The sequence below is a fragment of the Trachypithecus francoisi genome, unplaced genomic scaffold (genome assembly GCF_009764315.1).
Source record: "Trachypithecus francoisi isolate TF-2019V2 unplaced genomic scaffold, Tfra_2.0 Lachesis_group18, whole genome shotgun sequence".
Classification (NCBI taxonomy): Eukaryota; Metazoa; Chordata; class Mammalia; order Primates; family Cercopithecidae; genus Trachypithecus; species Trachypithecus francoisi.
Window position 1 is genome coordinate 2213104 of NW_022681463.1, and position 12432 is coordinate 2225535.

Below are 12432 nucleotides of genomic sequence, written 5' to 3' on the forward strand. Positions count from 1 at the left end.
GGGCATCTCATCCGTATCTGGATCCACTGGATCTGTGTCTCCAGCCCCAAATGCACTACAGGCATCTCTACCTGAGTGACTCCTCACCTCCTTCCAAATCAACATGACCAAGACAGCCCCTCCCTGCCTCAATCTGTGTCTGGTTGATCCTTCCACAGCAGTCAGATCCTCTTCCTCTGAACTGTAACAGGTTTGCTGGCAGGATGCTGCCATCCCACTCCGTGGTTTTGCTGCCCAGTCAAACCACTGTGGTGTGAACCACTTCTTGGTTCAACAAAGGTTCCTCCACAATTTAGCATCCACCTTCCTCTCGTTTTTCCCTCTAGGGATCCTGTCAGTGGTCAACTCTCCCACATCCAGCAGCATACCTGGCTCTTCTGCCCAGTAAGCTTCCTTAGCGCCAGGGCTGCCCATGCTGCTCCCCAGCCTGTGCCACCTTGGCATCCCACAGTGCCTGCCACTTCCTCATCCATCCTTTAGGACATGGCCCAGACATCACTTCGCCCCTGCAATGCTCCCCTACCCAGGTGGGCTGGCTGCTCTTTCTTTAGGTGCCAGGAGCTTATCTGAACCGTTGAAAACCCTTATCACAGGCCGGGCGCGGTAGCTCACACCTGTAATCCCAGCACTTTGGGAGGCTGAGGCGGGCGGATCACGAGGTCAGGAGTTCGTGGCCAACGTGGTGAAACCCCGTCTCTACTGAAAATACAAAAATTAGCTGGGCGTGGTGGTGGGCGCCTGTAATCCCAGCTACTGGGGAGGCCGAAGCAGGAGAATGGCTTGAACCCAGGAGGCGGAAGTGCAGTGAGCCGAGATCGTGCCACTGCTCTCCAGCCTGGGTGACAGAGCAAGACTCCATCTCAACACACAAAAAAACCCCTTATCACAGCACTGCGTCAATGCTTATCCTGATGCTTCTGCCACCTCCATTTGGGTTTAAGCACCAAAGGGACAGAATCCCATTCTGCTCAGATTATCTTCCTAGGGCCTGGCATTATACCTACCACATGGCAACACGTGCCGACACAATGAAAGGCTGTGGTGTGCTGGTCTATATGCAAACTTATCTCATCACTCTGCCAGAGTGACCTCCATGAACAATCTAATTCTGGTTTCTTGCTTAAAGAACCTGTGAGGACTCTGGGATACTCACGGACTGAAGTTCAACTCCTTGATAGTAACCACAAAGATTCAAATTCAATGTGCAACTTAGCAGCACAGCCTAAGGGCCACGGCTTCTCTGGAGTTCTAGCTGTGCCCCGCTGCCCGGGGTTTCCAGAGCACCCCTCACCTTCCGGTGCCGCATCCACAGGAGGGGGGGTCCTCCCCACCCTTCAGGAGGGTCTCCTCTGGGAGGCTCTGCCCCAGTTGCTTCACATGCCACTATTCCTGGCCTGGCTGGCACAGTTCTCAACTCAACATGTCTCATGACTAATAAGGGCACTTAATACGGTAGCATTTTCTTCTTTCGCCTTTAAGGAACCAAATGATAATTTTTGTAATCATAGTTTTGCCACCACGCCAGGGAAGTACAGTAATTCCCCTGCCTCTCCCATAGGCCTGCGACTTCTTGGAGGGTAGAAATCAGGAATGGGGGTCGCTTTCCATTTGGTGGTGCTGGTGCAGCAGGTAGAAAGCAAGTGCTTGTGCAGTGAGTGAACTGATGGCACATTAGTCAACCCACAGAGTAGGAGTAACTGGCAGAAGGATCATTTGATCAGGTAATCAAATAGTAGTTTTCAAGTAAATTGGGACTGCAACTAGAGTAGGAACAATGATTGCCTACTGACTCTCACAAATGCCTAAGTCTTTGGAAGAAGGCTTGGGCATCTGCTAAAGACCTCCCCCAAGCCTAGGAGTCAGGCCACTTTTTGGATGGAAACATCCGGAACACGGGTTCCTGGAAGTGCACTGCTGAGCGGTAGCACTGGGGCGGGGCCTGCTTCCATGAGCCCTCACAGGCGCCTCCTGAGATAAGGTGTACTTTGGCCAGGTTCCAAAAGGTTGTGTGTGGTCACTCATCTCTTGAACAACCTCATGATCTTTAGGAAAGGGCTTTGCTGGAAAACACTGCAGGGCGTATTTACAGAAGCCAGCACGACAGAGCTGAACTGACCTCACTCACCATCTGTGGGGGGTGCTGTGGAGATTGTCTAAACAGAGACCTCTCACCCTGCATTTCAGCTTCCCTGTCAGTGCTTCCGCTTCAGCAACACCAACTGCTGCAGCTTCCCTGAGGCTCCTTCCAATGAACTCAGAACGGTTTAGTTTCCTCAGAGCAGGGAGACAAGGGAGCAGAAGTCTCCCTGAATTAGAAGAACACTTAGAAGTAAGCAAACACAAACCACCTAATTTTACATATGAAGAAACAGAGGCCGAGAAAAGCACAGCCACAAGTAGATTTTCTGCAATTACAAACTCTACTTTCTAACTTCTACCCAATGAGACACATGGATAGCTACAGTAATGGGAGGAGGTTGGGGAATGAGATTGAGTCCAGATTAAAGAATTTTCTATAGGATGCCAAGGAGCCCAGAAACTCCCCTGTAGAGGTCTGAGTCACAGCTGGTGTGGTAGCAGAATTCTGAGATGCTCTTGCCTGTCCCCACGTGGAGGATGCCTCACACGCACTGTGAAGGAGCCTGTGAATACGAAGGTCACCATTCTCTGACTGGGTCACAGGTTACATCACATAAGGCCCCATCTCAGCAGGTCAGACAGGCAGATTCTCCTGCTGGTCTAGAAGCAGAAAAGAGTCAGGCAAGGACTTGTGCATGTGGAGCTGAGAGTGACACCGAGCAACACAGGACAGAAGACCCCAGGGCCCTCAGTCCCACAACCACAGGAACTGCCTTCCGCCGACTGCCTGCCTGTGCTAGCAAAGACCTCAGGTGAGGCCGCAGCCTGGCTGACACCTTGACTTTGTCCATGAACTGAGCACAGAATCCACCAAATCCTGCCTGGCCTCCTGACAGACAAAGCTGTGAGCTGATAAGCGGGTGTCTCCGTACGTCGTCAAGTAGATGGGACTTTGCTGCCTATCACAGAAACCCAGTGCAGACGGTGTTTATTAGAATAAAGGATACTCGAACTTTAAGACGCTTTTCAGAACGTTTCCTAAACACTCAACCATACCCAGTAAGTGAACGTGGTTTCCCCTTAATTCAGATCAGCAAACAATTGAAGGTAAATTTCGCTTAAAAACCTATCATTCTGAGTCACAAAATAAAAGAGAACTTTAAAAGCTATTGCTTCAATATTAAGGACACTCATTAGTTCTTTATCATAATAATGTTCAGTTTTGAAAGACTTCATGAATAGAAACTTTATGAACCAAAAAAAGGATATTCTCTAAACGGAAGGATCTGTGCCTGGACGTGGTCTTCACAGGCCTGACGTAGTTGCTTGTACAGCATTGGGGAGACTTTGTGAGAACAGAGATTTTCCACAGCCTGCGAACAAAAGGGGTACATCAATTCTTCAGTATGAACAACAGATTGGTTCACAAAAAAACCCTGTTGTTAATATAGCTGTAATCATAACAAAAAGGCACCCCATACCCTACCCCAGTACTTTGGGAATCTACAAATAAATTATTTATTATGGCTAAGTTTAGGGCACTTCTCATTGGAACACTGCAGTCCAGTCACAGTCGGCATGGGGGTAGGTAACAACAGTTAATGTGGGCACGTTGCACCTGCTGGACTCGGCTCCCAGGCGGCTGGCCCGCGCCACTCCTGAGCGTCTACAGCGCCCAGTCACTGGGGACTCCTCCACAGGTTTCATCCTCACAGGCTTGTTTCTGGGTGCTCCGATTCCTCAGTCTGAGGTGGGGGTCAATGCAGTGTGTGTATGTTTACATTCACCTTGATGATTACAAAGTGAAATCAGGGCTAGAGAACCAAGAAAACCTTTTCCCTCAGTGACCACCTTCCCATCAGGAAGGGGAACAACAGGCTGGGGCTCCAGTTCCCCTCACGCTCCCCAGGGCAGTGATTCGGTCCAACCTGAGCCTTTTCTGGGTGACACAGGCCAGACTACATTGTTTCCTGTTTATTTTTCTGTAGGATAGATGTGTAATTCACTTCAGTTTTTTTCTTAAGAAACTTTTTTTTTTTCTATGAACAACCCTAGTAAAATAAGAAATCTTTTTTGTTTTGAGTTGGAGTCTTGTTCTGTCACCCAGACTGGAGTGCAATGGCAGGATCTTGGCTCACTGCAACCTCAACCTCCTGGGTTCAAGCGATTCTCCTGCCTCAGCCTCCCAAGTACCTGGGATTATACGTGCACGCCACCACACCCAGGTAATTTTTGTATTTTCAGTAGAGGAGGGGTTTCGCCATGTTGGCCAGGCTGGTCCCAAATGCCTGACCTCAGGTGATTTGCCCCTCTTGGCTCCCCCCAGAGCTGGGATTACGGGCGTGAGCCACCGCACCCAGCTGACACCATGTTTTGAGGCAGAAAAATTTTTCTCACAATATTTTTACCCACCTCAAAGAAACAATGCTTGTACATTCTTACCAGCTCTAATAAAACTTCCTAGCCAGGCACAGTGACTCATGAGGTCAGGAGTTAGAGACCAGCCTGACCAACATGGTGAAACTCTGTCTCTACTAAAAATACAAAAATTAGCCAGGTGTGGTGATGCACACCTGTAATCCCAGCTACTCAGGAGGCTGAGGCAGGAGAATCGCTTGAACCCAGGAGGCGGAGATTGCAGTGAGTCAAGATTGCGACACTGCACTCCATCTTGGGTGACAGAGCAAGACTCTGTCTCAAAAAAAAAAAAAAAAAAAAAATTCCTTTCCAGTCTTATGTACAAAAACTTAAACTCATTCAATTCAAATATGAAATATTATAAACAGAAATGTAGTTTTTCTAACAAGTTTTGAACCAATGTGGGGTTCAAAAACAGAATAAAAACACTTTAAATAATCTGAATTTAATTCGGATACAATAGTCCCCTAGAAAAAAAGGTAAATTAAAGTTATAGAGCTATTCATTTTACTAATACTTACAAGTATTAATAATTCCAATACTAAATATAGGAGAGCTGCTACGTGTCAACCAAAATATAGTAACTACTACCATATAAAATACATGCATATTTATAAAGACCAAAAGAGGATGCGGAATAATTATAATCTTTTTTTAATAATTATAATCCTGTTTTCTAGCAAGCTGATTATCAGCATAATAACAAAGAAATACAAACTTTCCCCTATATTTTGTCTTACTATAGAAATAGGGAATTCCTACCCACATTCTGTATTTACTTCAACTCCTTTCTCAAACTCTTCAATTCCGTCCCTTTGACTGCCATGTCTTCATATTTTGGTCAAAGGTCTGCCACCCTTTTGTCTCCTCAAACAACCAAGAGAACTTTACGACAAAGGTTTTGCTCCAGTAGTTAAACATTAGTGAATCCCACAAACCTATTACAAAGTAAGTTTTTTATGTAACACATGAAGAAAATGTATTTTCTTCAGCAAAAATCAAGATAAGCTTAGTGGTGCATATTCTTCATAAAACAGTAACTTATGACCATTTTCTGGATGTTTTAATTCCTAAACCAAGAACCCATATCCTTAAAACCATCTCTTCCTAGTTGTGGCAAATGACTGAATATTTTATAACCTACTCTGCCTCCTACGTGTCCTATTTGGTGCATATTTACTATTCATATGAGTCATATTGCAATTCACTTTGTTTTCAAAACTAAGAATTTAGGAACCTCTCAAAATAAGTAGCAAGCCCCGGGTAACTCAGGTTTGCTGGAGGTGCTGAGTCAGGACTCCCGGCTTCATATTACAGGCACTCATCACTGCAAAGGCGACAGCCTTTGTTTCTCCCCGCCCTGCCAACTCCTTGCTGGCAGGAATATACTGGAAGACTTTTTTGTGCTGTTACAGAAGCAGCACAACATAGGAGTTGCCCCTCCCTAAAATGGATTTTTGACACTCAATCATATTTTGAGATTTAGAAATACCCTTTCTGGATGCATAAAGCAACTAATCAGATGGTACTGTGTGCTTCATGTTGGTGCACTCATTCGTATTTTAAAGATTCACCCCAGAGAAAAGGAATGTAATCCAATGATCGGAGGTGCAGAAGTATCATTTGCATTCTATCCTACTAGTATCAAGATGCTTTCCTCGTATAAACAGCCATGTGAGGAAACTTGATGTATATCTTCACCCAGCACTGTCTCTCCTCACATCACAGCTACTTCCTAACCAGCAGGTTTGTCAAATGATTGTCTGTATTAGCTCAACAGACACGTGTGTGAATGTCAAATACATGTCTATTTATAGTGTCAAAGCATTGCCTGGAGTGAACTCACTGCTACTTAAACAAAATGCTCATTGCGGATAAGGGCAATCAAATCCCTGCTCTCAGGTGTGGAAGACAGAACAAGGAAGTCCACGGAGCTGTGGGACATGACCTCCATAGTCACACAGAGACCTCCACAGTCACATGGGGCGTGACCTCCATAGCCACACAGACGAGACCTCCATAGTCACACAGAGACCCCCACAGCCACATAGGCAAGACCTCCACAGCCACTCGGTCGAGACCTCCACAGTCACACAGAGACCTCCATAGACACACACGACGAGACCTCCATAGTCACACAGCAACCTCCACAGCCACACGGACGAGACCTCCACAGCCACACGGACGAGACCTCCACAGCCACACGGACGAGACCTCCACAGCCACACGGACGAGACCTCCACAGCCACACGGACGAGACCTCCACAGCCACACGGACGAGACCTCCACAGCCACACGGACGAGACCTCCATAGCCACATGGACGAGACCTCCACAGTCACACGGACGAGACCTCCATAGTCACACAGCGACCTCCACAGTCACACGGACCAGATATCCAGTCACACGGACGAGACCTCCACAGCCACACAGACAAGATGTCCACAGCCACACAGGATGCGACCTCCATAGTCATACAGATGAGACGTCCACAGCCAGTCAGACGAGACCTCCACAGTCACACAGACGAGACATCCACAGCCACACGGGACGAGATCTCCATAGTCACACAGCGACCTCCACAGTCACACAGGATGCGACCTCCATAGTCACAAACAGATCTTCACAGCCACACAGGATGAGACCTGTGTAGCTGTGGGGGTCCCATCCCTACACTGGGTCTGCAGCTTGGGTGTGAGGGAAGGATGCCACCTAATACGAAGGATTAACCACTCCCCTTCACTGACCATTATCACCTGCTATCAACATGTCATGGAGACAACTACTCTGTGACTCAAGAAAGACAGCCCGGCTTTCCTCAGAACTTGTATGTCAGCCAGGTGCAGTGGCTCACACTTGGAATCCCAGCACTTTGGGTGGCCAAGGCGGGAGGACTGCTTGAGTCTAGTAGTTCCCAAGCAGCCTGGACAACGTAGGGAGGTCACACCTCTCTAAGGCCTGAGAGGTTAGTTTTTGTGCAACAACAAACAAAAAAACCAGTTCTAAATGAAAACATAGCCTTTCTCTGAAACCTTTCTAGAAATGCAGTCTTCAGTTTTCTGTTGTCTCGTTTAGCAAAAAGTAGGACTAAAACATAGAGACACAAGACATAGAAGATGCACTTTCTTCAGGGAGTTAGTTATCACAGACCTAAATTCAGGTGGTTAAACAGAAAAGATCTATGCCTTCCCAACATTCTCCTCTACACATTACAGGGGGAAAATGATAAAAAAAAAAGTAACAGGCCGGGTATGGTGGCTCACGCCGGTAATTCCAGCACTTCGGGAGGCCAAGATGGGCGGATCACAAGGTCAGGAGATGGAGACCATCCTGGCTAACACGGTGAAACCCCGTCTCTACTAAAAAATACAAAAAACTAGCCGGGCGAGGTGGCGGGCGCCTGTAGTCTCAGCTACTCGGGAGGCTGAGGCAGGAGAATGGTGTAAACTCGGGAAGCGAAGCTTGCAGTGAGCTGAGATCTGGACACTGCACTCCAGCCTGGGCGACAGAACGAGACTCCGTCTCAAAAAAAAAAAACAAAAAAAAAAAAAACAAAGTAACAAACAGAGAAACAACAGGCCAGCTGAGGCCCACACAGTGTAAGCAACAGGACTACTAAGGGGTTTAGAGGTAAAGGGAGACTGAGCAAAACCAAAAACCAAACATGAAACAAAAACTTTCAAACTTGGGTGAGAATTGGTCCTTTCACATAAGATTCTTTGGCACAGTATACACCACCCCACCTATACAAACACTTAGACTTTATTTTGAAACACCAAGTCCAATGTATTGCCTGCCTGATCAGACATCAGTAATTTCACATTTGCTTTTCATAGATTTCTATCCCACTTGCTTCCAATAGATCTGAGGCAGCTCATGCTTCAGACTCTGTGAGAGGCCAGAAGCCCACCTGTGCGTGGAGAGACGATCAGCTGCAGATGCCCACAGGTAAGGGATTCAACTGATTCCACATGTCCCCTAGTGGGGCAGCACCTCCAGAGATGCACCTGGAATTTGCGATGTCTCATTCCAAGGAGGAACCAGTGACTGTCATTTTGGGGTAAGCATTCCTAGTTCTCAGGGTTTCAAGACAGGCACCTAAAGCACCTGCAAACATTGTTCATAATTGTACAGTGATTGTTTTGTAAGACATACCACTGTGTACAAGGTGTTGCAAAGTATAATTCCGTCATTTTAAGTAAAAACAATGAGGCAGCAGATAGCAGACAGCCAAATCGCCAGGAAAAAAGTAGTAAGAAGCTTTAGCTGTAAGGTATTATATTTTATTAAACCGAAGACCTCTGAGAGCTCAGGTGGGACTCTTGTTTCTAGTCAAGACACAGTACAAGAACTGTATTAACTTTCTGCCTGAAATAACCATAAAATCAGACAAAATATATGAAGTAACAGTTTTTGAAGCACTGAGTACTAGGCTATGAAAGACAGTGAATCTCAGACAGATGGGAGGCAAACAGGCCCCAACTGCTCAGTGTCCTGCATGGAGAGCTTCCAGGCTGTGGTGTGGGGGCCCTGAGTGAGTAGCTGGGACTACAGGCGTGCAACACCCCACTAGGCTAATTTTTACATTTTTTGTAGAGATGGGGTTTCACCATGTTGCCTAGGCTACTCTCGAACTCCTGGGCTCAAGTGATCAGGCCACCTCGGCCTCCCAAAGTGCTGGGATTACAGGTGTGAGCCAATGAGCCCAGCCTGTCAATATTGTTAAGAAATTAATTCTCCTACATTGATCTATAGATTCTATATACTGTCAATCAAAATCTTAGCACACTTTCTTATACAAATTGGCTGATTGTGAAATTCACATGGAAACACAAGGGACCAAGAATAGCCAGAAACCTGTGCAAATGTATGAAGTTGGGGGGCCAACACAGCCCGATTTCACACCTCACTCCACCTACTCCTACATGGTTTCTGACAAAGGAACAAAGGCAATTCCGTAGGGGAAAAGAGCTGAATAACTGGACATTTGCAGGGAAAACACTGACTCTAGATTTTTTGTTTGTTTATTTTTTGAGATGGAGTCTCACTCTGTTGCTCAGGCTGGAGTGCAGTGGCACAACCTCGGCTCACTGCAACCTCTGCCTCCCAGGTTCAAGCGATTCTCTGACCTCAGTCTCCCGAGTAGCTGTGATTCCAGGCGCCTGCTACCACGCCCGGTTAATTTTTTGTATTTTTAGTAGAGATGGGGTTTCACCATGTTGGCCAGGCTGGTCTCAAACTCCTGACTGCTCAGGTGATCCACCCGCCTTGGCCTCCCAAAGTGCTGGGATTACAGGCATGAGCCACTGCACCCGCTCTGACTCTAGATTTATATTTCACAATATATACAAAAATTCACTCTACATAGATCATAGACCTAAATATAAAACCTAAAACTCTAAAATGTCTGGAAGAAAATATAAGGAAAACTTTGTGACCTTAGATTAGGCAAGATTTCTTGGATACTAAAAGTTCAGTCCATAGAACAAACTGATACATGTGACTTGAAAACCTAAAACTATTACTCTTCAAATGGCACAGTTAAGAGAATCAAAAGACAAGTTGAAGACTAGGGAGAAAGTATTTGCAAGGCGAATATCTGATATAGCACTTGTATCCAAAATACTTAATAAACTCAAATACTCAATAGTAAGAAAATAACCAATACAACAAAAATGAGCAAAATATTTAAATAGACACTTTGTCAAAAAAGATACATAGAATGGCAAGTAAATACTAAGATGCTTCTTCGCATCAGAAGGAAATACAAACTAAAACCACAACGACACTCCACCACACACCCACTAGCACAGCTAAAATTACAGACTGAGGACACCACATGCTGGTGGCGGAGTGGAACTGGAACTCCCATACACTGCTGGGAGAGGCACAAAAGGGGCAGCCACTGTGAAAAACAAGAAATTTCATAAAAAGGTAAACATACAGTTTCCATATGACCCTGAGAACTTACTTCTAGATAAAGAAGTAAGCAGAACTTACCTGAGAGGAATAAGAATATATGTCCAAACAAAGGGTCATTCACAGATGTTCACAGCAGCTTTATTTAAAATAACCCAAGGCCGGGCAGAGGCGCTCAGGCCTGTAATCCCAGTACTTTGAGGGGCCAAGGCAGGCGGATCACCTGAGGTCAGGAGTTTGAGAGGAGCCTGACCAACATGGTGAAAATACAAAAATCAGCCAGGTGTGGTGGCGGGTGCCTGTAATCTCAGCTACTTGGGAGGCTGAGGCAGGGGAATCGCTTGAATCTACGAGGTGGAGGTTGCAGTGAGCCAAGATCGCGCCACTGCACTCCAGCCTGGGGTGACAAGAGTGAAACTCCATCTCAAAGAAACAAATAAAAAACCCCAAACGTGGACACTCAAATGTCCATTAACTGAGGAATGGATAAAATAACTGGTATACCCATTCTACGAGATAATAAACAAGTTACAATCACATTGAGTGTGCATGAATCTCAAAAGCACTGTCCTAAGTGAACGAAGCCAGACACTACAAAACAGATGACTGCATTTAGATGAGGTTCTGGAAACGACAAAATATAGTGATAGAAAGCAGATGGGGGACTGCCAAGGGTTAGGAGTCAGGGGAGAGGGCTGACTGCAAAAGCGGTCATGGCAATTTCGGGGGTGGTAAAAATATTCTACCATTCTACCAAGAAAGAGACTATCTTGACCATGGTGCTGGTTACATAAGTGTATGTATACATCTGTTAAAACTTCTTGGAGTGCATATTATATGTAGACTGTATCTCAAAGCTGGTAAGAAAACATAATTCACTTACACTTCAGACAAAGAATGGATGTATGTACCCCAAACTGTCAACAGTTTTCTTTGGGTGGTAAGAGTATAGACCTGATTGAAGTCTTCTTTTATATATTTTTTATAATTTTTACAATGCAGTCACTTGCATATCCAGAAAAGAATTTTTTAAATTCAAGTCTTTTAATAGAAATAATTGTATGACACATCGTGACCCAAAATGTAGATATCAGACTACTTAATGAACGTTGTTTTACAAAAAGACGACGCCAGAAAAAAACATCCGCTTGTAAATAAAATATCCAAGTATGGTAAAATGCACTTTTAGCCATTTTTTGTTACTTTATAAATGGAACACTATTACTTTGAATTAAACGCTACAAAATCTGAATATCTTAAAGGCAACCACTGATTACAAAACAGAGAAGAAAACCACTTTTTTTGAATTTTAAAGTTTTTCAAAATCTGAATATCTTAAAGGCAACCATTAATCACAAAACACAACAGAGAAAAAAACCCTCTTATTACTGTGGCAAGTGACACAGTACTAACAGTTTTATTTATAACGAGAGAAATAATTTGCTGTATACTTGCAAAATATGAGTCACGTGGCTCCTAGAAACACACCTCCTTCTCTTCTGTAATGGGATAACTTTAAGAATCGTCCTAAGCAGCTTAAGCCTGAAAACAAAAATTCCACCACGGCAATAAACAAAACCACTTGTTGCCTCTGGGGCTCCCGGCCCTGCAGTGGAGGCAAACGCCCTGCCTTTCCGCTCCCCGGCGAGAGCCTGCGAGGCACCCGGAGCGGCCGCCCGGCCGCGTCTGCGTCACGCGGGGCAGGAGCGGCGCCCCCAGCCTCGGCCGCCGCCTCACCTGGTAGAGCTCCTCGAGGTTGTACCTGATGGAGGTGCTGCTCTGCACGGCCCGCACCGCCTCGTGCAGCTTCCGCCACGTGTCTTGCGTGTAGTTGTCGGGCAGCCGGGGTCTGTCTGCAGGGCGGAGAGAGAGCGGGCGGCTCAGGGCGCGCCGCGAAGCGCCCCGCGTCGCCACCCCCGACCCGGCCGGCGCCCCAGCGCCCGCGCTCAAGAGGCCCATACGGATCTCGGGCCTTCCCCCAGGGCGGGCGGGGTCTCGTGGGGCCCCCGCTGGGGTC

At 46.2% G+C, this 12432-nt stretch overlaps 1 protein-coding gene across 3 annotated transcripts in view; it reads right to left on the reverse strand.

Annotated features, from left to right (window-relative positions):
• CUL4A (cullin 4A) overlaps window positions 1-12432 on the reverse strand; it is a 58604-nt gene that overhangs the window by 45780 nt on the left and 392 nt on the right. For all 3 annotated transcript variants that reach the window (XM_033177164.1, XM_033177165.1, XM_033177167.1), the window contains exons 2-3: window positions 12153-12268; window positions 3349-3452 (exon numbers count right to left, since the gene is read on the reverse strand). In XM_033177164.1, coding sequence (XP_033033055.1) covers window positions 3349-3452; window positions 12153-12268 — 220 coding nt within the window. The remainder of the gene's footprint in view (window positions 1-3348; window positions 3453-12152; window positions 12269-12432) is intronic.